We start from the raw sequence: 26997 nt of genomic DNA, 5'->3' as shown, positions 1-26997 counted from the left end.
CAATGTGCCTTTAAAAAAAAAAATACTCTGCAAAAATTCTACCGTGTATGGCATACAGTGGTACAAATAAGTCTGGGAGAAGCGGTACATGCACATTTTATTTGGTAAGACTATGATTTTAAATTTTCTGATATAAGGTCTATCTCCAAATGCTACTCAAAGATTAATCGCTGCATCTTGTTGTCCCAACCGTCAACTGAAAGCAAAGCCCATTTAGTCAAATTTGTTGCGAAATGTAAACCCAACATGATCTGTCAGTTACAATTAATTCACGATACTGGGATAATATACTCTGAATGGTCGATGTAAACAGTTAAATTTATTGTATTACTACATACAGGGATCCTAGTATAAAATGCGCACCGACACCAGCGTTTTGTCAGTAACAGTGGCAACATAAAATGGCTGGCCTCTGGCTTCAGATGGGAGGGGCCTAATGATAGTCCATGCTTAATGCAACCCCTGAAGCAGAATATCCACCTGTGTGCCATTCATAAAACAGAAATAGCGTTGTGCTCAAGGAAACATATTTCACACTGAGTAAGGAAGTTTGAGTAAATTGAGATGAGTAGAACATAATTGTTTCAGTATATTATTAATATTTTGTTTGTTTGGTTACCGTGAGATATTTCCAAGGCAACTATTTGCCTTAATTGGATCAAAAAGGGGCGGCACGGTGGTAGACTGGTTAGCACGTCCGCCTCATAGTTCAGAGGTCGTGGGTTCGATCCCGGCTCTGGTCTCCCTGTGTAGAGTTTGCATGTTCTCCCTGTGCCTGCGTGGGTTTTTTCCAGGTTCTCCGGTTTCCTCCCACATTCCAAAAACATGCATGGTAAATTGATTGGACTCTCTAAATTACCCCTAGGTGTGATTGTGAGTGCGGATGTTTGTCTCTGTATGCCCTGCGGTTGGCTGGCAACCAATTCAGGGTGTCCAACGCCTACTGCCCGAAGACAACTGCCCACTGCCCGAAGACAACTGCCCAGCACGCCCTGTGACCCTTGTGAGGATAAGCGGTATGGATAATGGATGGATGGATGGATCAAAAAAGGTTGGGGTTTTGGCCTAATAAAACAAAATCACGCATTACCCACAGTGGTCACTGCCAGCATCCATTAAGCAAGCAGCGAGGATCTATTTAAACTCGGCATCACCGGATTTATAAACACTAACTTGAAGATTTGTTTTGATAATTCTCACACTTGCTTAAACTTCAGCTTTGACAGCGTAGGCCTGAAGGGGCCATCTTGAAAGTGAAAATGGGCGGTGTCAGGACCACGAGGCGTTCACATTACGTCTGGAAACTCGGAATTTCCCCTTTCCCTACACAATTGGACTGCACTCTAGTTAGTCTCGCGCAAAAACGTCTCCCTCAAAATACTGTAGATAAAGGTGATTACGTCGGCCCTCAATCACTCAACAGTGAAGTTCTCCCTTCGGATCATTAAAGGTAACGTTAGCCATCATCGATAGTTTATCATTGGCTGTAACTAGTGTTGGAGTGGTGAACTTCGGCTAAGCGTTAGCGTAACTTGAATCTACACAGTAGGTGTGGTGAATCAGCTCAGCTAGCTGCGACAGTCCTGGTTCGTTAGGGAGGATGAACTCGTGGTTAACGCGCAATAACAATATGCCACCACAACACTTAATTTTGATGCGATGTTATTGTCACGTGCCAGCCTTGTCATAGCGTAGTCGATGTCTGTAGCACCCGCATTCATTGTCTTATCAGCCGCTCAAGGCTTTCTACGGGAGACAGGAACGCCGTTTGGGTGTTGCACCAGCATACGCAGGACGAGATAAAACGCAAGTTCTATTTCATGGCGAAAATATGACCTGGCGTCTTCAACTTTAGCGTCCCCTCTTCGGTCTGGCAACGTCACGCCACCAGTCATTGTGGTGCTAAGAACGTCTTTCTGACTAGTTGTATGTACATTTGAATGGTTGGAATTTTCATTCAATATACCTGTAACAGAATTGTGATCAGTTGAAAGACAAACAGTTGCAGGTGCTCGTATCTAATTCAGTTGTGCCAGCCCCAAACTGAATTACAGATGTATCGCCACGTCGTCGTTTGTCGTTACAGATATCCAGCCGCCAATATCCTCCAGTGCAGGAGTCACCAACGTGGTGCCCCTGGCCACCACGTAGCCTAGAAGACTACATGAGTTCGAAAAATAGCTCACCGGTGTGGGACATTGTTTGTTATTTTTATTATTATTATTATAGTAATATTGTAGAGTGATCATTTAAAGATGTCAACACTGGCAGAGCTTTATAGAAATTAGTGTTCCATTTTTATATTTGTTTCTTAATTATTGTGCAAAATCATTAGCATGGTCAGCATCTTCCGATAAATGAATATAATTAATTATTATTTATAACCCTTTAAATGATTAGGTAAATTTGTTATTTCACAAGTGTGTATCAAACTGGTAGCTCTTTGCATTAATCAGTAACCAAGAGCTCTCAGTTTCAAGAAGATTGGTGAGCTATTCACTACTGAATTACGGTTATCTGTAATAGAATTGTAAATATCTAACTTTAACTAAAATTGTAATATCCATAAATTGCTTCCGACATTTTAATTATGTAGCCATTCATATTTCAAGTTACAGATATCAAGTTACAGCTTTATTTCACATATCTTGAATGGAACGGATTGCGATCGGCTGGCAACCAATTCAGGGTGTCCCCCGCCTACTGCCCGAAGACAGCTGGGATAGGCTCCGGCACGCCCACGACCCTTGTGATTATAAGCGGTATAGATAATGGATGGATGAATCGAACGGAGAGGTAAAGATATCGTGAGCTAGAATTATGACTTGCCAGAATCAAACTGTAGATATCTCAAACAGGAGTTACACAATTCTACAGTCCTGGTGCAGGTAGTCTGTAATGACAAACCCCATACACAGAAATGGCAAAAGTAATGCTGGTTCCTACCTTAAGCCTTTTTGAGCTGTGTTGTGGTGGCCCTGCCAGAACTAAAAACTCACAAAACTCATAACTATTACACATAAAATATTAAAAATGCAATAACATGTTGAGTCTATCATAATTGGGCATGAAATTTGTACTAGCCCAGTCGGGCCAGCATCAGTGAACTTCAGGAGGCCTGACACAGTCATGTTGCGGCCACTGTTAATGTACGAACCCAATTCCAGTGAAGTTAGGACATTGTGTTAAACATAAATAAAAACAGAATACAAGATTTGCAAATCATGTTCAACCTATATTTAATCAAATATACTACAAAGACAAGATATTAAATGTTCAAACGTTATTGTTTTTAGAAATAATCATTAACTATGAATTTTTGACTGCAACACATTCCAAAAAAAGCTGGGACAGGGTCATGTTTACCACTGTTACATCACATTTTCTTTGGACACCATTCAATAAATGTTTGGGAACTGAGGACATTAATTGTTGAAGCTTTGAAGGTGGAATTCTTTCCCATTCTTGCTTGATGTACAGTTTCAGCTGTTCAACAACCCGGGGTCTCCGTTGCCCTATTTTACACTTCATAAATACACCACACATTTTCAATGGGAAACAGGCAGTCCAGTCTAGTACCCACACTCATTTACTACAAAGCGACGCTGTTGTAACACGTGCAGCATGTGGTTTGGCATTGTCTTGCTCAAATAAGCAGAGGCGTCCATGAAAAAGACATTGCTTGGATGGCGGCATATGTTTCTCCAAAACCTGTATGTACAATTCAGCATTAATGGTGCCTTTACAATTGTTTGAGTTACCAATGCAATTGGCTCTAACACTGCCCCTTACCATCACAGATGCTGGCTTTTAAACTTTGCGTCCATAACAGTCATAACAGGTTTCATCTTTTTCTTCCGCAAAGAAAAAAAAACATTTACAGCGGAAGTGGCTGGCCAATGCAGGCGGCCCGAGTGCCAGTCCCAGTCTAAAATGCTAGATGTAAAGAACCTTAACGTCGTTTAATGTCTGAAAACCATGACTTGTCTTGAAAATTCATGTTCACAGCTCTATGCAGTCCCATTTACTCCTCTGAAAATATTACGATAACCTCATTATTTGGGATTTTATGGCAGTCTTTAAGCCTTTACCTCTTCATATGTGCTCATAGAGGAAAAGTAATTAATGTCACTTAATATTCGAAATCTAAAGACCAATAGTCACCAAAATATATTTGCACATCCATACTCATTAAATTTACTCTCTGAAATGTATTCTGGGTTAATAAAAGGTACTTTAAATTGTGGCATGGGTGTGCTGACTCCTATTTAAAATGATTTTCAGTGTGATTGGTTAATTCTGAAGACAGCCGCATTCCAGTTATACGAGTTCGTGCACAATGGTGCAACCACATTATTTCAGTTGTTTATGTTTACCTCCTCTCTCGAATTTATTTTTTTGTTTAGTTACGGGGTTTTCCTGGCTCAAATTGAGGCAGAGGTGGTACCATCCTGACCATGTGCCATGACGCGCATGTGTTCTGTAAATTCAACTGACTCACTTTCTTTTACACGCAACATACTTTAAGTTAACACAACATGACCTATTTTCCACAAACCCTTATAGGGGATGTCAACCCAAACACATTTTTTTTCAAGAATATATTCTATGGAGGCCCACTAGTTGAAACAAGGTATTCTATTAAATATTGCGTTTGTGGAATAAGAGTTAATCCACCCGTTTTTAGCCATCTCTGGGGGTGGCATTTTTGTCACTTCTGTCGACTGAAAATGACATCACCGTTGCTCAGGGCTCAGGTAACGACCAATCACAGCTCACCTGTTTTCTGAAGCTAGGCCATGATTGGTTGTTATCTGAGCCCTGAGCATTTGTGACCTCATTTTCAGTCGACAGAATTGACAAAATGGCCGGCCAAACGCAATATTAATCACAATGCCTTGTTTCAACTAGGGGGCCAGCTGGGAACATATTCTTGAAAAAAATGTGTTTGTATTGATTTCCGCTTTAAACAGTGAACATAAATTCCTACATTGCACTTTGACCAGAATTCCAGCAAAATGTTCCTCATGCACTACCTCTCCAAAGTTTAGTGGAAATTGGTGTTCTATTTTTCTGTAATCCTGCTTACTGTATCTGTCCTATTATTTACTTTACATTCAAACAGAAAAGAAGCCTCCGAACTAGGGGCAGATGTGCTCACATAGTCACATCAATTTGTAAAAAAACAAACAAAAACATGCCTTGTCTCAACTAGTGGACCTACACTTGGTAAGACATGTTTCTATTTACAGTCCTTTCTTGTTCCTCGCACCTCGACCGTCATGATTCTCGCTGAATGATGAAAATTATGACAAGCTAAAGTGCTAACAAGGGAAGATAACTTCTCTCAAAAAAATACATGTCTGAACACAAGAAATGCCAATATATCAAATTACTATGCAAATAATACAGCAAAGTAGGGAGCCGTATAATACATGAGTGCAGAGAAAAAAATGCTTTTGAAGTCTGGTCTACATGTGCATGTTAATTTAAAAAAAAAAAAAAAACTTTGTGTGATGCCTATCTGTGTCCCATGTTACAATGTGGACTCCTGCGGCTTAGAGTCCAGTGCAGCCATTATTTTTACAGAATCATTTTATTCTTAAAATTTAGAGGGTGTATCTTATATTCAGGTGTGCTCAATAGTCCGGAAATGATGGTAGTTGCAGAACTTTGCAACTACTTTGTTTGATGTGCAGCAGGCGTCACTTAACTTTACAAGGTCTCCATCCAGTTGCGATGTCTGCATCTGACTCTGAAAGGAAATGCATTTTATGTAGTTTTTCTGCTAGCACATGAATGTACTGTACGTGCATATTGCCGGTAGTTTATTTTTCACAGGGAATACCCATAAAGTCAGTGTGAAATAGAACATTTAATTCCAGTTTTATTCTGCAGTGGATTTTGTTCTTAGAGAGGTCATCAAGTCAGATAAAAAATACAAAACATTATTATACTTTTTTATTCTACTACAACGGCATATAGCTTAGTTGGTTGTTTTATAATTGCCAGATGGTGTGCTCATATATCAGTCCAGTGATGTGGCACGGGTGCTGTTTACATTTCTAATCCTTAGTGTTGCCTTTTCTTTGAAAGAATATGACATTGTTATTGTAGTCTTTCTCTGGTCGCTCTTTCTTTGACCTTCTCAACCAATCACAGACTCAAATTCAAATAAGCCCAACCCAATTCCTCCCCTCCCCGACTACTTGGCCATGTCACCCTCTCTCTCTGCCGCTCCATTCTCCTCGCCTTCCTGCACATTTCCGCTTACCAATTTAACACGTTCAAATAGCAATAGAAATAAACTGAAGGGCTGAAAGACAACATAGGAGGTGACTGGCCCTATTGTGGAGGGATGGAAAAGCGTTGTGGTTTTGTGTGCAAAAACCCTCATGTGAGTCATGTGACATTTTTTTCTGCTTTCTCGTAAAGGTGTTTTTTAATGTCTATCTTTATCCTTCTTGACATTTCTCAGTATCTGTCTTGCTCGTTTTTTTTGGTTTGTTTCTGCCTGTACATAATCTTCCATCCCCGCTGCTTTGTCATCCCTGTTTTTTGATTTGCATGCGTACCTTCCCCCGCACTGTAATGCCAAGTGCTGGCTGCTGATGCTGTCTTGTGATGCTTGAGTAGAAGTTGCATTTTGATGAATGGGAGACTTGCTCCATCACATGCTTGGTTATATACCGGTAGTGTTTTTTTGTGTGTGTGTTTGTGTGATACCAGATGGTAGGGAAAAAAACAAAGCATGTGTTCTGTGTGTTGGACACGGGATAAATTGGGTGCTAAGTCAGGCATATATTCTCTCTGCTCTGTGAGTACAATGACTAGTGCTCAGTTGGTGACATTCTCTGCCTTTTTCTTGATGTTAATTATGCTGAATCTCTTCCAGTAAACCTCAGCGTTGCCCGGTATTTTCTGTCACAACATGGCACTACTCTAAATTGGGAATTGCCTTTATACTGTAAACAACAACAAAAAATCCCCCAAACTTAAAGCAATTGTTTGAAAAAAAATCAGCAAAATGGTGAGGATGCAAACGATAACGCGTGATATCACAGGAGTTCACAGTAGGTGTTGTTGAGACAGATGTCCAGGAAGAGGGAAAAACTCTCCCACTATAGCCAGCCCATTCTGTCTCCAGTCAAAATAGATTGGTGAGACAAAGCTGATAATTTTATTTTACTTTGGTGTGATTTCAATGGGCAGGTTGGCTTGACTGGGGGCTAATCTGTCAGTGGCCATGACATGATAAAAACAAACTTTCAATTCTGTTGATTTGAACTTCGCCAAGGACACTGGCTTGTTTGCTGATGTAAAAGTTCATCTGATTGGAAGGTGGTAGGAAATGTACAGACTGTCAATGTTCAGTCAAAAGTGAACACTTAGAGTATTTAGTTGTAATTTGTTTTCTCATTAGTAAAAATAATTAACTGTAGTGTCAACTCAAACTGTTTGTCTTTGGACTGTCGTTATTGTGTTACACTTTAATTTGCATTTATTTAGGCTGGGAGCACATGACCACGTTTCTACCACTAAAGAATGGGAGCGCTGTTGTGTGTTTCTATCTTTATAGCCGGGAAAGCATATACGTCGTTTTCTTTTTTTAACTAATTCTTGGTCTGTTAGCCAATGAAACGCATCAGAATATACACGTGATGCCTGACGGTGTTGTGAGCTCTTGGAGGATGTCCCGGAATTTTTTCGAGCAGTAATTTGCGGACGCACATGATCGTGGGAGCTCTGAAATAAGTGACGGTAGTAATATTGATGACACGGTTGTGGACTTTGGACCAGTGTAACCATTTGATTGTGATGTGTGTTTAAGATATGTTTCTACACAATGACGATATTGACAGTTTCGTAACAGAATACAGGATGGTAATTACCACTCGATTTTTTAAAATGAAAAATAGTGCTTCTCTTGCACTGGCATTTTTGATTGAAACAGTAAATAATAATAAACTCGGGCCTGTGTGAAAGCCATGTCTAAGCTCTCAAATTCTTTTGGAATTATGTTTTTACCTGCTACAGGTGCTGAGATATCAATTATTTTGTACGTGTTGAAATTCTGGGAAAACATCAGGTTTAAGAAGGTGATTCTATAGCCGCCCATAGGTTTTAGATAGATGTTTAGACAGGCGCTTCAGGCCTAATGGGTTAAAAGAATGAAAAATGTTGTAAGTCTATTACATTGTTGATACTACATTTGCAAGTAAAAGTATGCAATGTCTTTAGAATTAACTGTGTTTGGGTTAAAGAGGGCGGCACGGTGGTAGACTGGTTAGCACGTCCGCCTCACAGTTCAGAGGTCGTGGGTTCGATCCCGGCTCCGGCCTCCCTGTGTGGAGTTTGCATGTTCTCCCCGTGCCTGCGTGGGTTTTCTCCGGGCACTCCGGTTTCCTCCCACATCCCAAAAACATGCATGGTAAGTTGATTGGATACTCTAAATTGCCCCTAGGTGTGATTGTGAGTGCGGATGTTTGTCTCTGTGTGCCCTGCGATTGGCTGGCAACCAGTTCAGGGTGTCCCCCGCCTACTGCCAAAAGACAGCTGGGATAGGCTCCAGCACGCCCCGCGACCCTTGTGAGGAGAAGCGGTACAGATAATGGATGGATGGATGGATGGGTTAAAGAGGAAGTCAACCCAAAAATCTTTACAATACAGTTATGTACAGTTATGTACAGTTATATACATATATATATATATATATATATATATATATATATATATATATATATATATATATATATATATATATATATATATATGTATATATATATATATATATATATATGTATACACATATATATATATATATATATATATATGTATACACATATATATATATATATGTATATATATGTGTATATATATATATATACAAATATATATATATGTATATATATATACACATATATATATATGTATATATATATACACATATATATATATGTATATACATATACATATATATATATATATATATATATATATATACATATATATATATACATATATACATACATACATATATAGATATATAAATAATAATAAAATCTTTGTTGTGAAATTCTAACAAATAGAGATATTGTATTGATTTAAAAAAAACAAAAGGTGAATCCTGTACCTAGGTCAGTAGAATATCTTATAAAGTTCACTGCAAATTTAAATAAATACCTCCTTGAAGTATTCTTTTTTGGGGCGTGGCTTATGTTATGTTTTCGATCTCAGCGGTCTACGTCGCGGGAGGGAGCCAAGCGTGGTAATACTGCTCGCTTTGTCAGCTCTGTTGTCTAAAACGGCGACCAATCGCCACCAAAATGCATATGCACATTACTACTCTTATCCACTTCAACCTGTGAAAGTATAAAAGTGTTCTGCACAATAGTTTGGATTTATTGACAAAAAACGTGAGCTCATCATTATCACCTCCACAAAATAAAAAATACCGTGGTGATTGCTCCTCCACTTTCACAAGCTGAAGCGGACAAGAGCATAAATGCGCACACGAACCCTGACTGGTTATATTTCGCACATTTAGCTGCGCTAAACTCGTGTCAACTCTTAGGAGGGAGACGGCGGCTTGCAGCGAGCAGCAGGCAGATTGGAGCTTTACGCCCCCCTCTCCCCCTCCCCGGCTAAAGGTAGGATAATAGGACGGCTAATAGCAACAACTAGCTTCAGGTCGTTAAAACAAACTGTGTTAGCACAACAATATTAGCTCCTTACTCTGCGTCCAGCCTGCGTCAATCTTCATGTTGCGGGGTTGCCTCCCAAGCAGTCGCGTGCGTTGTCCGACACCGCTTGCAGCCGCCAGAGAGTGTGGGTAAGCCCTGATCGAACAAGCGTCAATGTTCAGCGAACAAAAAGTTTCAGCGAGGCTGACTCCACAACCGAGTGTGGCCGCATTGGAACGTACCCCTTCGGCTGTTTACGTTCCAAATCGGACGGCGTGTTGTCGAAAAACTTGGGCCATTCCTCATCCAAATAAATGGGCATGTCTACTCATTTCCACTTCAGTCTCTGTAAATATCCTGACTGGTGTCAAATGCCTCGCCCGTCCTAACAGTGATCAGCAAAGAAGCAGTGTTTTTTTTAAGCAAAGAAGCAGTGTGCGCTGGTCCCAGCCTAAATCAGTGTAGCTCTGCTCACTTCCACATTTCCTCATCCTCATATAAATCAGCCACGGAGAGGTTAATCCTTTTGATATGTTGAAGTGAGCATTAGTAGAGATGTCCAAGAGGCGTTATTCATGGAGTCCATTATTACCTAATTTTTCCAAAATGAATGGATAAAATAGAAAATGGCAACTCTTTTCATTTTCCTGATCAAAAAATATATAAAATGAACTTGTTAGTGAAAACATGGTCATCCCGGCCCCACCATCCCTTTAATCAGAGTGCCATGCTTTGACTAATGGGCCTGCACAGAACATATTCGTTAAGAAAACCTTTGGTTTGACTTCCCCTTATTACACGAATGTCTACTTTGTGCATTTTAACTTCTAGACTAACTAACTTCTAGCATTTTATTCTTGCGGTGTCCACGCGACTCAGGGATCGAACTCGCTCGGTTTGGGAGCACAGAGACCAATGAGCTAAAATGACAGGCCGCCAAACCAACTCTGCACCGTATTTGAAGGGACAGCAAGTGAGGTTTTACTCATGTTCTTTTTTTTGTGGACGTGACACTGGTAGCATGCGCAAGCTGTAGTGTGCACTCACACAAAATACGTAATATATAACAAAAAAATCAACTGATTGGGCACCCCTGTTCTAGAGTATGGATGATGTCCTCATCAACTATTTAGATTAGAGTCTTTATTACTATCGGACTAAAGACGAAAGAACAATGTGTAGATCCAGGGATAAAGAACAGATACATCATACCTAATGATTGGGACATTTGTTCAACCTGTCAGAATTCATTCAAAAGTTGGATCCACTTCCGCCTAAGAGTTGTCAATGTTGTTTCAACTAAACAATGACATTGTCACATGATGAATGTGGCTTTTCATACTGATAACACATGTAAGAAAATCATCGTCATCACTCTGTCATTGTGACCAAACAAGCATGTTCCACACCTACTAGTGCCATTGTCTGGGTATTACTCAAAAGCTCACAGTTAGAGGACAGAAAGTAAACTCAGGCGTTACTGTTTTGTTATGGCCAGTCTTATCGGTTGTTATAGATCCGGTACAACCTGTTCTATTGTATAGTAGCGGCCAAGGTTGGTTTTTACAGTTTCTCACAATCCCGAACCCTGTATCAGTCTTACTGCATCCATGTGATATGCCGTGGGAATTTGCATTCTAGTCCGATGTACTCACTTTTTCACACTTGTCTAACAGCAAGTGCAAACTGCGATGCGCATGTGATCCTCCACAAAGACAGCATGGGTTTTACCAGTCAAGACCAGCATTGATCTGCTATTCTTCACCTTCGTTGTGATCATAAGAAGAAGCACTTGGTAAATCAAAAAATACCGTCAATTCATGTGATACTAACCCCCACTCCTGTAATAACTACAACTACAACCTTCTCAGGGTTTTTTGTGACAGATTCTAGTAGGGCGATCGATTAATTTAATTAACTTAATACATATATATATTAGGGGTGTAACGTACGCCAAATCACATTTCGGTTTGGTTCGTTTTTTTGGAAACTTCAGTTCTGTATATTTTTGGTATAAAAAATGGATTTTTTTTTTATTGTTATTTTGAAAAGATGACAAGTAAAGGGTACAATTTTTTAGAATAAATAAATAAAAGCGAACCATTCGGGTGATATTCTAAGAAATTACACCAGAATAAAAAATACACTAACAATAAAGATCTCTTAATTTAGTAAATTATTAAGACACTGAAATCTTTAAACACTCAGCAGCAAAAGCCTATGACACATCTAAGTATTCAAGTTAAAGTTGTCATTGCAGTACATATATACACTTTTTGTAATAAAAAAAATACATACAATAACAGTTACAATTATTGCTAACTGTCAGGTTCACGCCAAGTGAGACATTAGTAAACAATGCACACAATGAGGAGAGAAGACACTCGACAGCAATATTGTCTTTTTACTTGCAAGGAGAGCAAAGGGAAGTGTACGATTACAGTTCCTAAAACCCTCTGCCCGGCTCCCGCGCCTCCTCTCTTTTTATTTTCTTCGGAGTCCCTGATTACAAAGTTGTTCCAGCTCTAAGGGAAAGGGGAGCGAAAGCAGCTGGAACACTATGAAGTTGTTTGGGGGGGGGGGGGGGCGTGTGTGTGCTTGCGTGTGTGTGTGTGAGCCATTAGCATACATATGTGAACTTATTAAAACTCTTTATAATGAAAACAATTTAAAAAGTCTTTATGGAATTGTATACACTTTTAGGCATTGAAATTTTTGACTGTTCAACAGCATAACGAATTGTGTTGTGGTCGGATTTGTGTGTTGCTGAGTGGTGATGTTTCCGAGGTTCATGAATGCATCGTACTGCAAGCGAGTTGAGCAGCGGAGAAAGAGCGCGAGCAGTTGTACTTGGATTAATAAAAACGTGATAGTTAAATTACGTCTGACGGCGTGTTCCTGGAAGATACTACAATATGATAAATGTTGCTATTTAAATATGACGTTTTTGTGAAATGAACAAGTACAATTGATTGACAAGTACGTTAAATAGATTAATAATACATAAAAGTAATACATTGATGAATAATAGATAAAGAAATACACACACAGCTTTACATTTGTTACAAGTTCAAACAGATATGCATATTTTTTACTGTACAGGCAGTCGATACTACACTTTAAATATAAACAGAAAAAAATGTAAAAAAATAGTTTACATTATTTTTATCTTTTATGAAGAGTAAGTGGACAAATATGTGAAAATGTTCTGCTGAATTGGTTAAAGGTGAGCTCATTTTGAGCCTCAACTATGTCTTGATCATTGTTTTACTCTGCAGTAGTCAAAGACATTTCTGCCAAGGCAGAAAGCTTGTTGCCCTTGGAAACACATGAACACGTGAAATTTCTGATTGGATGACAAAACAACCTTCTAAATGATAGAATAATAAATATAGATATGAATAAATTGCAAATATCACTACTTTATCTTGAGGATCGATACTTAAAATTGAGCACGCTGGATCGGAATATCAATATTTTGGTATCGAACGCCCATCCCTAGTTGAAGGCAGTCAGGTCGGCCGCCCCGACCGATGAGGTGTTCCTTATTTATTTTTCAGGGAGTTGGCATCCCTATGCATGTTAGACGTGCTAGTCACAACATAGCCGCCCATCCCATGTAGCAATGTCGGCACACAACCTTCGGACTTATCCACGCACTTTTCGACATCGGTGATGGGGAACAGGAAAGCCTCCTAACAGGAGACCGCAGTGTACGCGGGAACCTTCGAGCTCTGGCTCTCACTGTTGTGGCGCCACTCTCGTCTCCCGCACGCAACAGTCTGCGTCCGTGCGTAAGCTCGTGCTTATAAGTGGACCGAACCGAACATGTTGCACGCGGGAGAGGAGGGCGGCAGCATTAAAGTGAAATTTCATAAACACTTTTAACAAATGTCCTGCTCACATTTTACCTGCCCACTGTGGAAAACAGACTATGTAAAGTAACTCAAAAGAAGTTGCAGAGAGAAGGTGGAGGAAACAAAATCATAGTAAACCACCAAACATTATGCAACCAATGAAAACTTTACAACAACGCTGTGAAAACTTCAAGAATTGCACATTTTTTCCAAGGTAATAGGCTTAGCCAGTAATAACAATAACCCTAGACACCTTTGTCTTAAATTCAGCAAACTCTGTGAGGATTTTGCAGGCCGCTTCAGCAAAAAGATTAACACCATCGGATGCAATATTTTATCCTGTTAGGATATGGTTCTAAACCAGGGGTCTTCAATTCTGTTCCTCGAGGGCCGGTGCCCTGCCTGTTTTCCATCTCTCCCTGCTGCAACACACCTGATTCAAAAAATTAGATAATCAGCGAGTTCTACAAAAGCTGGATAACGATCCTGATCATTTGAACCAGGTGTGTGTGTGCAGCAGGGAGAAATGGAAAACAGGCAGGATGCCGGCCCTCGGGGAAGAGGATTGAAGAAACATGTTCTAAACACATCTGAATGTTCGTCTTTACCTGAGGTACCACTGGACTGTTTTGTCTTGTTAAATGCCAAGACACTTGGCAGAGTTCTTCCCACAATAAGGCCGACCACAAATCTTGTGGACCCAATCCCAGCATCTATTTTTAAAATATTTTTGGGACTCTTTTGAGAAGAGGTTTGAAACATTATGAATTGCTCTCTTCAGATGGGCACCTTCCCTGCTGCCCTCAAAACAGCAGTGGGAAGGCCCAAGAGAATTTCAGATTTTATCAATCGTAACAATTACCGACCAGGATCAAAATGACCATTTTTGAGTAAAAACATATAAAATTAAAATAAATAACTAAATAAAAAAACAACTTTTAATCAACTCAATGATTTTTTTAGCATTTAAAAAATATATATTTATAAAATATATATATATATAAGACAGCTGGGACAGGCTCCAGCACGCCCGCGACCCTTGTGAGGATGAGCGGTATGGATAATGGATGGATGGATATTTTTGAAAAGTATCAATCTGAGTTTAGGATGAACCACAGCACTGAGACAGCCCTTGTCAAGATTTTTTAAGTGATTTTAGAGATAATCTTGATCACCAGAAACTGACAGTGTTGGTTATGCGTGATCTTAGTGCTGCCTTTGATACAGTAGACCACACCATTCTTTCAAACAGACTTAAATATCTGGTTGGCGTCTCTGGTATTCCTCACAAATGGTTTTTATCTCCTCACTGACAGAACGTTTATGGTAAATTGGGTCCTTGTTCCTCTCAAGTCCATGAAGTAACATGTGGTGTGCCTCAAGGTCCAATTTTAGGTCCTTTATTATTCAATATATGAATATATGTGTATATATGCTCCCTCTTGACGGTGGTATCAGGTGGTACAGAGTGAATTTACATTGTTGCGCTGATGAAAAGCAGCTGTGTACTGTATCTTTGTGTCTCCTGTCCATTACACCAATTTTAAAATCATTCCCGTGTGTTCCAGGATCTATTTTAAGGTCCTTTTATTGGGTTTTAAAAGTCTCAATGGTCTTGGGCCCTATTATCTCTTTGAAGTCTTATGTTTGCATATGTGTGCTTGAGTTTTTATGAGTGGTGGTGGGGGGTGATTTTAATAATGTGAATCACTTTGAGTTACACTGTCTTGTGTGAAAAGCTCGCTATAAATAAAGTTTGATTGATTGACAAGTAATAGGTGTGGGTTGCTTTGGTAACACACACTGTCTTGCTTTTAGTGTACCATTCTGTTTACATTCCATAGGATAGGAGAATGTTTTTGTAGTGTGTATTATGTGTGAACTAATTGACACCTTTGCATTTTTTTCTAGGAGCTTTACTACAAGAGGATGCAAAGCAGAGAAAAGCTGAAAAGAGAAAAGATGGATGATCTGAATCAGGTGTGACAGATTTAAGAATCAATTATATTGTAACTATAATCATAATAACAATATCAAACTGCTCACGTTACGCAATAGAGATAACAAGCAATGTGGTACCTCATCATTAACAAGTAATGTAGTACCTCATCTTTAAAATAACTAATTAGGAGAACAGTGTTTCTGTCATTGTCATTTTGACTTTGGTTCACTTACACAGTGTTCCAAAAGATACTAGCATTCCCCCAAACCCATTAGTTCGTCAACTAATATGATGTGTGTGGCTGTCCCATTTGCATTGGTGTAGTGTAAGAAGAGGCTGAGGGTGTGTGTGGCGACATGCAACAGGGCTGACTACTCGAAACTGGCCCCAATCATGTTCGGGATCAAATCCCACCCTGATGACTATGACCTGGATGTAGTGGTGCTTGGTTCGCATCTTATTGATGATTATGGGTAAGATACACCAGCAACCTACCATACATACCTACAATAAAGATGTGCTGTATATGTTCTAGTTTATTAACTGTGCAACAGACTGTATAAAATATGTCACGCTCACACCACCACTTAAGAAGTACAGTGGACCCCTTTTTGCGGGGGTAGAAAACCATGTTGATGCGAATAATTGAACCCTCCCCTAAAAGTGATTATAACTGACTCTTTTAATATCTTAAACTATAAATATACCGCAGACTACGATTCCAAAAATATTTGATAGTATTTCATGTCATCTTCCACACCGCTTATCCTATATTGGGTCGCGGGGAGGTGCTGGAGCCTATCCCAGCTGACTATGGGCGAAAGGGGGACTATATCCTGACCTGATCACCAGCCAGTCGCAGGGCACACACACAGACACAGTCACTGAGTGGGAACTGATCCCATGCTGCCCGCACACAACTCAGGCGAGTGTACCACTACACAATCAGCGACCATTGATAGCGTTTCAAATGCCTACAAACATCTTCAAACTTTGCTTTGTACTCTAAAAAATGTAGTGAGCAGTTTACGGCTAAGAACACAGATAAACAATGTACAGTACATGTACATACAGTACCTGTCAACAATTATGGTGATGATGATGAATTACTATTGTGATGCTGTCTGGTGTAAACCAATGAACATTTGGCTACACGGCAAAGCACAAGCGTTACATCGAGATACAAGATAGATAGCTTTAGTGATGTTCCGTTGAGCTGTTGTTACATATTTCGCTGGTTTTAAAGATGTGTTTAGTCCTTATTTGGCATAACTGTCATGATCCAGACATGGGCATCACCATTTTAGCAATCCATCTCTTCTGCTGACTGTCAATCACAAATCTAACACAGCTGCTGTTAGATTTGCGATTGTATGGGCAAGTGTGTGTAGATGCGTAGATTTGGTTGACTGAACAATTAGTTAGATTTTATTCAGTTTTTTGTCATGGTTACAGCCAGAGGTGGTCATTCCTGGACACCCGTTTTGCTGACATATGACGTGAAACTTTAAAAAACTGACAAACTAAGCACAGACGGTAGCGCGCTTTCGGCCGTCACCGGAATCGTCACTAACCGGAGCAGTACCGACTGACCTTCTCAGTTCGTCACTGACGGAATCCCGTTTCGTTGACGACTGATGGAAACTTTCGACGCATGTCTCACATGTTTGTTCCCGGGAGTGAATACACTGTGGTTTGAGCGAGGTGGAGGAGGAGCTTCACAGCAAAATAAAAAAAAAAAGTTTGAACATCGCTAGTCAATCTGGTGACCTACCTGTGGTTGTGTTGGCTGCGAACTAGACAAACGTCTTTGCAACCTTGAAGTAACCCTGACGAAAAAACATTTGCCACGTTTGCTAACACTAGCAAGCCTTCGCCGCTCAAGGAGATACAGGATTAAAGAAGCTGGCTGTGTTTTATATCCTTTCGCCGGTCCCACAGACCACAATGACATTTTTAAAACTATTTGGCTGTGATGTAATAAGTAGTACGTTTTCGCCGCCGATTGGCTGTCGCCGGCGTGATTCAGCCGAAGAAGAACAAGATGATCATCTGATGGTCGTAAAATAGTGGTGATGAACTGTAATTTAGTGATGACGGAAGCATGGTTAAAATAACGGTGACGGACTGATGATGACCGATTTGGTCATCTTGAAATAATGATGGACTGATGTTGACAGACGGGTCGCCAGGCCAATGGAGGATGACGAATGACAGGCCTGGAAAATGTACTGATGCGCCCGCCTCTGGTTACAGCCAACATTAACTGTTGTCTCAAACAGAAACTACAATACAAAAACATCATACTTAAGGTATATGGTATTTTGCTATGAAAATGAAAAAAAAAAAATGTTTTCAGACTATTTTGCCATATTACAGAAAATCGTGAAACACGGAGGATAGGTTCCAAATAATCCATGGATAGGTGAATTCAGCCAAGTATAGTCATTTCAACATTATTTTCTGCTTGTGTCACAGGAACACTTTTCGTATGATTGAGCAGGATGACTTTGACATCAGCTCCAAACTGCACACGATTGTAAGAGGGGAGGATGAGGCAGCCATGGTGGAGAGTGTTGGGCTTGCTCTGGTCAAACTTCCAGACGTCCTACAAAGATTGCGCCCGGATATTGTCATTATCCATGGAGATCGTTTTGATGCACTGGCTCTCGCAACTTCTGCTGCACTGATGAACATTAGAATACTTCACCTAGAGGGAGGAGAGGTGAGGACACAGTGAATTAATAATTAGGGGAACATTTGATTGACTGTGGTCCTGAATGTGCAAACACAAACCTAATCGGCTCTTGGAACCAGGCTGAGGTAGGAAACTATCTATCTCTCTTCCATCTTCGGCTGACAGATGACATTGGAGCCGCTACTGTACGCCGTTAATGTTTTGTTGGGTAGGAAATGATCCATTTTGACTAGCTGTTGCCATTTATTTTTATTTTTATTTATTTAAAAAAAACATTTTTTTGTCACCTGCACATACCTTGAAAGGCTAGCAGTGTGCTTCAAATCAATGTGATGTTTCATGGTCCTTGTTGATTGATTGTTGTCCGTATTTATTGCGCTTTATAGCTGGCCAATTTTTCTGTGAGAAGTCTGTGCTCTCCAGAGTTACATTCTAGGTTGTAAAATTTTTGGTCTGGTGTACATTGTACATGATATCAGGTCTCGTCTTCACTCATTTCCCAGGTGAGCGGCACAATTGATGACTCAATTCGCCACGCCATCAGTAAACTGGCCCATTATCATGCCTGCTGCACACGAAGGGCAGAGCAACATCTCATTTCCATGTGTGAGGACCACTCTCGTATCTTACTGGCTGGCTGTCCCTCCTACGACAAGCTGCTGTCACCTCACAACTGTGACGACTATTTGGATATCATCAAGAGCTGGTTGGGTATGTCAGACACATCTGATATAACTGTTAGGGTTCCTACGCAAGTATAAAACAGTATGGAATTTGATTTCTTAAATTTCCAGTATTGGAAAAGTATTGAAAATGGGAATCATTGTATAGAAATATATTCATGTTTCCGAGGCAGTTTCAACAGCTCTATTTTCTGAAACAAAACAAAAAAATGAATATATTATAATAAATAAAATGGATCCGTGTTTTTTTAAAGACGAAGTCAACCCAAACATATATATTTTTTCAAGAAAATGTTCTATGTCGGCCCACTAGTTGAATATGAGTTAAGCAGCAAAATACACCTGTTTTTAGCCATCTCGAAGGCCATTTTGTCACTTCTGTCGACTGAAAATGACATCACAGATGCGCAGGGCTCAGATAACGACCAATCATGGCTCAGCTTCAGAAAACAGGTGAGCTGTGATTGGTCGTTACCTGAGCCCTGAGCAACTGTGATGTCTAAAAATGGGAGGATTAACTCTTATTCCATAAACGCAGTATTTATCAGAATGCCTTGTATGGGGCTGCATAGAACAGATTCTTGAAAAAAATATTTTAGGGTTGACTTGTTAGGGGGGTTATTGTGCAGCACCCTTAGCTGTTAGATCATGGCTGGGAAGCATGCGGCCCCCGACCACACTCTGAGTGGGCCGCTTTATAATTCTAAACATGTTTCCTCTTACTACAAAGGAGCCCTGAATACTCATATAGCGGGGTGCCACTCTTTAGTTTTAATTTGTACTATTGATATTCTTCACTGTATGCCAGATGTGGCTTAGTTGCGCTTGCACCTGATCTTGTACTGCCCTATATTATAACATTAGTAGGCCTAATATTTTTTGTGCATCTGGAATGGCATGCAAAACAATTACAGCACCTCAAATCGCTTCTTGAATGGTAATTTTTATACTTCATGTGGTGATTACAATACCTTTGATGAACGGGATGCTGCTGTTGAGGAATTGAGGGGGAAAAATTCATAGACAGAAGCGGCACAAAGAGTTAACGCTGTAAGATTTAAATCAACTCGCAGGCTAGAAAGATGAAATCGTGCCGAAAATGACAAAATAGATGCCTAAACACTAAAAATCTATTTGCAAGATTACTAAAGAGTGTTTATCTTTGCTTAGAAAGTTATGATAATGGAATGTTTCTTCATAGTCAAGACCTCATGCGTTGCAAAGGAAAATAAATTGTTTTTGTAAAACATCGTATTTTGACTACAAAACGTTTCAATTATGAATCAGTAGTTTAATTAATTGTTATTGTTGGCAAATGACCATGGCATAACAGCGTCAATGACCTTCCAGGTGCACAATCAGGAATTAAGGAACTTTGCGGCGGCAACAGTCCTCGGCTGTGCGTGGGTTCATGCCTCCACGTCATCCATTGATCCCCGATGATTGTACACCTCATTGGGCATCAACCCTAATGTATACAATTATTCGGCGGCATATGAAGAATCTAAAAGATACACATATTTACTCAATTGTCTCAAATGATTGAAATTTTTTACAGAGAAGTCTGGAAAAAGAATGGAATGGAATCTCAAGTGTGTAGGAACCCTGGCCTGTTGACAGTCAGACAGCAGTAGAAAGTCATGCACAAAAGAAGTTAGGTCATGACTGTGCAATTTCTTTTAAAAATACGTTCTACAGGTGACAATGTGAAGGATCATGACTACATCGTGGCTTTGCAGCACCCAGTCACCACCGATATTCAGCACTCTATTAAGATCTATGGGCTCATGTTAGACGCACTTGTCTCCTTCAATAAAAGGACCCTCATCCTGTTTCCCAACATTGATGCTGGTTAGTATTAAAGGTTATTATGCAGTTTATTTTCTTGAGTAATTTTACATACTTTTTATGTGTTTCAATTGTGTTTCGTTAAAAAAAAAAAAAAAAAAAAAAAGAGCCAAATCACTCATCAGGTCTAGGTCAATCTATATCTGATGCATCTGTGATACATTTTGTCATACTGTAATATTTACCCTGTATACAGGAAGTAAGGAAATGGTGCGTGTAATGAGAAAAAAGGGCATTGAGACACATCCCAACTTCCGGGCAGTGAAGCACATTCCCTTTGAACAGTTCATTCAGCTGGTGTGCCATGCTGGCTGCATGATTGGAAACAGCAGCTGTGGTGTGCGAGAGGCCGGGGCCTTTGGCACACCAGTTGTCAACCTGGGAACAAGACAAACAGGCAGGGAGACAGGTGAGAAGCGTTGATGTGAATTTCGGTCTCTAGCGGCCCCTACTGTGCATATTTGGCTTTTAACATTTCTATTGGACAACCAAATGTTTATAGGCTGTTGGACTTCAAAATTCTAATTCCCTCTCTGCTAGGTGAAAATGTTCTGCATGTGAGGGATGCTGACTCGCACAGTAAGATCTACCATGCTCTGCAGCTGCAGTTTGGAAAGCGATACCCCTGGTAAAACTACATTTTTATTGAAAGCAACAGTCCGGTATTTATTCCAGAATTTGGATAATGCTTCGAACCTTAGACCACGTTACGGTCTCACCTGGGATTAGTGCTGAATGCTTAACTGTAGCATCTACCACAATACTGCAATGTTCAATATTCTTTTTAAATTTTGGTGGCATTGCCTTCATAAAAACATTCAGAAAGTCATCAAAAATCCTGTCATCACATGCAAATTTTTTTTTACTCCAAACGTAATACAAAAAAGGGGGTGTACTCATATACGCTGAGCACTATATATATATATATATATATATATATATATATATATATATATATATATTTAAGCCGTGGCAGCGGTCTGGATTTTTCTTCAGAGTTTTCTTCTCTATGTTCCTACCTTTCCAGTTCTAAGATCTACGGTGATGGAAATGCTGTCCCTCGCATTCTCAAATTCTTGCAATCCATTGACCTGAATAAGCCCCTTCAGAAGACGTTCTGCTTCCCCTTGGTGAAAGACTCCATATCCCAAGACATTGATCACATCCTGGAGAAACAAAGTGCTTTGGCTGTGGACCTTGGCGGTACCAATCTCAGAGTAGCCATTGTCTGCTCCCAGGTAAATTGTGCAGTCTCATCGGAATGCTTATATATATAATAGATCTTTATTAGCTCTCATTGATTCTATTGTAAGTGAGTGATGAGATTGAAACATTATTTTGCTTTTTCCCTTCCACCACCCCTCTCTTTCTTTCTATACTATACTGCCCCTTGCCCAATCAAGGGTATTATAGTGAAGAAATATACTCAACCAAATCCAAAGACCTTTGAGCCCAGGATGCAGCTCATATTGAAAATGTGTGAACATGCCATGCAGGATGCAGTGTCTCTCAACTGTAGGATACTGGGTGTTGGTATGAAACTATAACACACAGCATTGTATGGGGAAAACAAAGAACAAACAACTTTATTATATGAGTAAATAAAGGGGGGTTCATTCTGTCAAATTTTTCTATTATAGGAGTGTCCACTGGCGGGCGCGTAAACCCACAAGAAGGTGTTGTGCTGGACTCCACAAAGCTAATTCAGGAGTGGACATCTGTGGATTTGAGAACACCCATTTCTGATGCCTTTCACTTGCCCGTCTGGGTGGACAATGACGGAAACTGTGCGGCCTTAGCCGAAAGAAAGTTTGGTCACGGAAAAGGAGTGGAGAGCTTTGTCACTGTCATCACAGGAACAGGTGAGTTGCTATAGTTTTCACTCATTCATTTGCCTCATCAGAGGCGGGAACGCACAAGCATAGGTAATTTCCTTTTTTTAAAATCCAATTCTCGGTCTTTTAGACAATTAAATGCATCAGAATAGACATGTGACGGTCGTGAGTCGTCGGAGGGTATCCAGAATTTTTTCGAGGAGTAATAGCGGCACAATCGATCGCGGGAGCTCTGATATAAGTCACGGCAGTGATATGAACGACGCGCTTGCGGACTTTAAAGCCATGAAACCAGCCAAACGTGATTTATGGTTAAGATATATGTTCGTAGACAAAGACGATTTCGACGTCTTCAGCATGGTAATTACCACTCGATCATTTTTTTATTAAAAATTGTGCTTCATTTGTATCTTCGATTGAAACAGTAAAAAAAACTCGGGCCTGTGTGAAATCCACGTCTAAAATCTCAAATTATTTTGGAATTATGTTTCTATCTGCTACAGGGGCTGAGATTTTAATTATTATGTAGGTGTTGAATTTCCACAGAAATGTCAGGTTTTCAAGGGTGACTCCAATGACGACCGTAGGTTTTAGAGAGATGTCTCACGAGGGGCTTCAGGCTTTAATGGGTTAAAGGGGAAGTCAACCTAAACATATTTTTTTCCAGAATATGTTATATGCAGGCTAGTCTAAACATGGCATTCTGATTAATATTGCGTTTGTGGAATATGAGAAATCCACGTGTGTTTAGCTAGCTCAGGGTGGGGCTATGTTGTCACTTCCGTCGACTGAAGATGGCATCGAAGTTGCTCAGGGCTCAGATAACGACCAATCATGGCTCAGCTGCAGAAAACAGGTGAGCTGTGATTGGTCGTTATGAGCCCTGAGCCACTTTGATGTCATCTTCAGTCGACAGAAGTGATTCAATTAGTGGGCCTGCATAGAACCTATTCTGGAATAAAAAAAGTTTGGTTTGACTTCCCCTTTAATTGTTGAAACTGCACTGATACAAGTGAGTGTAGTTTAATCCTACTCATTTGCAACTTTGGACTGTGCAAGGCATTGGAGGAGGGATTATCCAGCACAACGAGCTGATCCATGGCAGCACTTTTTGCGGCGCCGAACTGGGTCACATCATGGTGTCGTTAGACGGACCAGAGTGTTCGTGTGGAAGCCGAGGATGCATCGAAGCGTACGCTTCTGGCCTGGCCCTGCAGAGAGAGGCCAAAAAAATGAATGATGGTGAGTGACAGTCTGATTGTATCTTACAGTATTTGTGAATGGGGTGAGGCTTACTAAATGTTCAGCATTTACTAATTATAATATGGCATTATAGCAAGAAAAGTAAAAGTGCAGACCTTTGCCAAGACTTTTGTTTTTCATTTGTTGCCAAGTCAGTGAGTGAACAGCTGCAACCTGGGATCGTAATAACTAACATTATGTAAAGTTTCTTCCAGATCTCCCTTTCTTCTAACTCCAAGGTAACAAAATGCAATAAGATCCTACATAAACATCTAACTAATACGTCGAATAAAAACATGACAGCGACGTAAACATTTTAAAGTGCAGGTCAGATCTGGGTGAAATTTGGCATGATTTTAATCATATTACACCCCTGCATATAATTGAAGAATTAATTCAACAAGATTCAAATCTATGAAATACTGTTGTGTGTTTCAGATGAACTGCTGAAAGGGGAAGGGTTGGCTTTGAAGCTCTCTGAGCCCATCACTGCTGCTCACCTCATCAGTGCAGCAAGACTGGGGAACGCCAAAGCTGTAGCTATTCTCAACAAGGGTCAGAACGTCAACAAGCACACCTACACATAGGACACATTACAATAAAAATATTTCCCTGTTTTGTAAAGTAATCACATTACAGCCATCAGTGCTTTTGTCTCCTTCTGACATCAAATGATGTGTAATATTAGAATGTGAAGGGAATCTAAATAAATCATTTCCCGGAAAGCCTAAAAATGTGGGATAGGAGTGTGGGTTGTCAGCAAATAGATAATATACATTCCTAAATATGTGCATTTGTTGTTTATTCTGTTTCTCTCTACAGCCTCCACAGCACTTGGTGTGGGCATTATCAACATCCTTCATACACTCAACCCCTCACTTGTGATCCTATCTGGTGTCCTAGCCTCGATCTATGAAGAGCCGGTGAAGCACCTCATTGCTAGTCGAGCCCTCCTACCGGCTCAGAGCACCAAGGTGGTCACATCAGACTTGCAAGAACCCGCTTTACTCGGTGCTGCCAGCATGGTGTTAGACTATGCTACGAGAAGGACTTATTAAAGGATACACAGTCCTCGTCTCTTGATTCGTTAAAGACTTCTGCCAACAAGAAGACATAGTCTTAAAGTTGTTCCCAGGATATGTCAACATTTCCACATTTAGTTTATTAAATTGAAAAATGTCTTTTCTTTCTTTTTGCCCTTTGGTGATATGTTGTGTTTTTCAAAATTGAACTAATTCTGCAACTGTTTCATTTCATTCATTCATATCAAGTGGATCCATTGAGCATTCTTCAATCAGATCAAATCTTATTACCGGTAGATTGGCCTGATTTAAAAAAAAAAAAAAACACACACTTTTTTTTACAAAAAAATATAGCATAACATACACCAGACATGACTTTGTTTACGTATGTAAAATAATTAGTCTGTTACAAAGCTTGTTTTGCTCATGACCAAATTTTTTCTCGACACTTTCTCTATTCCTACTTGTTTCACCTTTCTACAAATGTTTATTTCATACTGAGATGATTACGTACTATGTCATAGTTCCATTCCATGTCTTCTTATGAATCATTCTTTGAAGACTTGGAGGGGGGGATGATTATATCCTAGTTAGTGGTCTCAAAGGCTTTAGTGATAATTAACCAAAATTGTAAATAATTTAATTATAGGCTGAACACTGTTGTGACTGAAACGTACTGTTTTTGCTGCTACGATGGAGGATAGTTTCAGTAGTACACATTGTATGTATTATTCTTTATAATGTACTTCCGTGTTGTTATTGTTGTTTGGTTTATGATGGTCCAAGTGAAGACACAATGAATAGGTGACATTCACTTACCTTCTACCTTCAATGTAGCAATTTAACAATGTTGCCGCAATCACATTATTATGAGTGTAGGGACTTGTCCACTACCACTTTTACCGCGACACTTTTGATCACTGATTTGAGTTCAATTTTGACTTCTTGTACTCGATGAAAATGGAAAACAATATAATGCTCGTCAGGATAAATTAACAATTGATATTTATTCTCTTAAATCACACTTGTTTAAACCAAAATCCACAACAAAAAACGCCAAAGTACAAGACATGATCCGGCCCGTCGAAAAATTGTTTGCTTCGCCCTAATCAGTGACACCTGTCACCTCAGGAAACCCCAAATTTAACCTGTCATGCCACCACCCCCAATTCGCCACAAGTCAAACAAAAACACCACCCCTTAGTGGTTGGAGGAATAACGAAAATATACAAAGCAAAACAGGGGGCTCCTACAATGAGTGTTATGGTAGACCAGCAAGCAGCTCATGAACCACACCGTTGGTTTCCAAACCTTTCTCCAGGGGTGTCAAAGTCATTTTTGTCATTGGCCACATTGTTGTTGAGGTTTCTCTCAGAGGGCCAGTATGACTAAGAAACCATAAAAATGTTGAAAAAGATTGACGACTAGTTTTGAAATTAGACGTCTAGGATAATAGCTTGCTTGACTTCAAGTTAAAGTTATTTTTCAAGTTACTTTGAAAATCGATTGTTTGGTAACAGAAAAAAAATGGTTGCAATTACCTGTAATGATTATTAATTCCATATGACAATTTGAAATTTGGTACAGATTTTAGCAAGAATCATGGAAATTGACGCATATGATTTGCTTTCGCGGGCCACAAAAATTGATGTGACGGGCCAGATCTGGCCCTGGGGCCTTGAGTTTGACACCAGTGCTATAGGACAATTCAGCAGGACTAAAGCAGAACTGAGCATTAAATCAGCATTTTTGGCCATTGTACTACATCTGCCTTGTCCTATTTTACATAAACTCACATATACATACAGTTAAATAAAGAGAATATTTCTGAAGTGTGTAGTGATTGACTATTAATGTTTTTCTCCTTATAGTTTGGAAAACACATTTTGATACTTGACCATCAGAATGGCAGGCTATTTGAAATGGAAACTCGGAACTTGAGTCAGGTGCCTTCCACCTGAACAATATAATACTGTCGTGGCTGTTAAATAATTAACCACTGTGACTTTATTCCTGGGCTCGAGACCAAACCAGTTTCTACGGCGTTTAACCTTGAGTATCAAGAATGAGGTAAATCTGCAAGATTGAATCTGATTTAGTGCATGATGGTCCCTTCACTCTGCGGGGACATTTCTAAACCGTAGGTTTTAATTGAATTAAAATAGGAACGAACGCAAGAATGTGTTA

General features: G+C 39.8%; 1 protein-coding gene across 4 annotated transcripts; it reads left to right on the top strand.

The window, feature by feature from the left end:
• Positions 1–1289: 1289 nt before the first annotated feature.
• Positions 1290–26642, top strand: gne (glucosamine (UDP-N-acetyl)-2-epimerase/N-acetylmannosamine kinase). 4 transcript variants are annotated; one of them, XM_086034043.1, is made up of 15 exons: positions 1316–1450; positions 11360–11478; positions 15452–15520; positions 15807–15955; positions 17961–18207; positions 18684–18891; positions 20562–20714; positions 20908–21120; positions 21252–21339; positions 21739–21949; positions 22115–22244; positions 22352–22573; positions 23606–23788; positions 24227–24343; positions 24611–26642. In XM_086034043.1, exons 3-15 carry the CDS (start codon positions 15470–15472, stop codon positions 24844–24846), a joined length of 2208 nt encoding a protein of 735 aa, XP_085890169.1. In that variant the 5' UTR covers positions 1316–1450; positions 11360–11478; positions 15452–15469; the 3' UTR covers positions 24847–26642. The 4 variants fall into 4 exon arrangements, with proteins under 4 accessions (XP_085890168.1, XP_085890169.1, XP_085890167.1 ...); XM_086034044.1 differs by lacking the exon at positions 1316–1450 and adding an exon at positions 6243–6397; XM_086034042.1 differs by lacking the exon at positions 11360–11478 and having other exon boundaries at positions 1290–1450.
• Positions 26643–26997: the final 355 nt, after the last annotated feature.

This window comes from Filicampus tigris, chromosome 6 (genome assembly GCF_054856515.1).
Source record: "Filicampus tigris isolate MCC_2025a chromosome 6, RoL_Ftig_1.0, whole genome shotgun sequence".
Taxonomy (NCBI): domain Eukaryota; kingdom Metazoa; phylum Chordata; class Actinopteri; order Syngnathiformes; family Syngnathidae; genus Filicampus; species Filicampus tigris.
This window is presented reverse-complemented; position numbering and strand designations above follow the sequence as displayed.

Coding starts and splice junctions, on each gene's coding strand:
- gne (XM_086034041.1), top strand. CDS start 6,359: ATGGAAAAGCGTTGTGGTTTTGTGTGCAAAAACCCTCAT. Junction 15,521..15,806: donor AGATGGATGATCTGAATCAG/GTGTGACAGATT, acceptor GCATTGGTGTAG/TGTAAGAAGAGGCTGAGGGT. Junction 22,245..22,351: donor CTGTAGGATACTGGGTGTTG/GTATGAAACTAT, acceptor TTTCTATTATAG/GAGTGTCCACTGGCGGGCGC.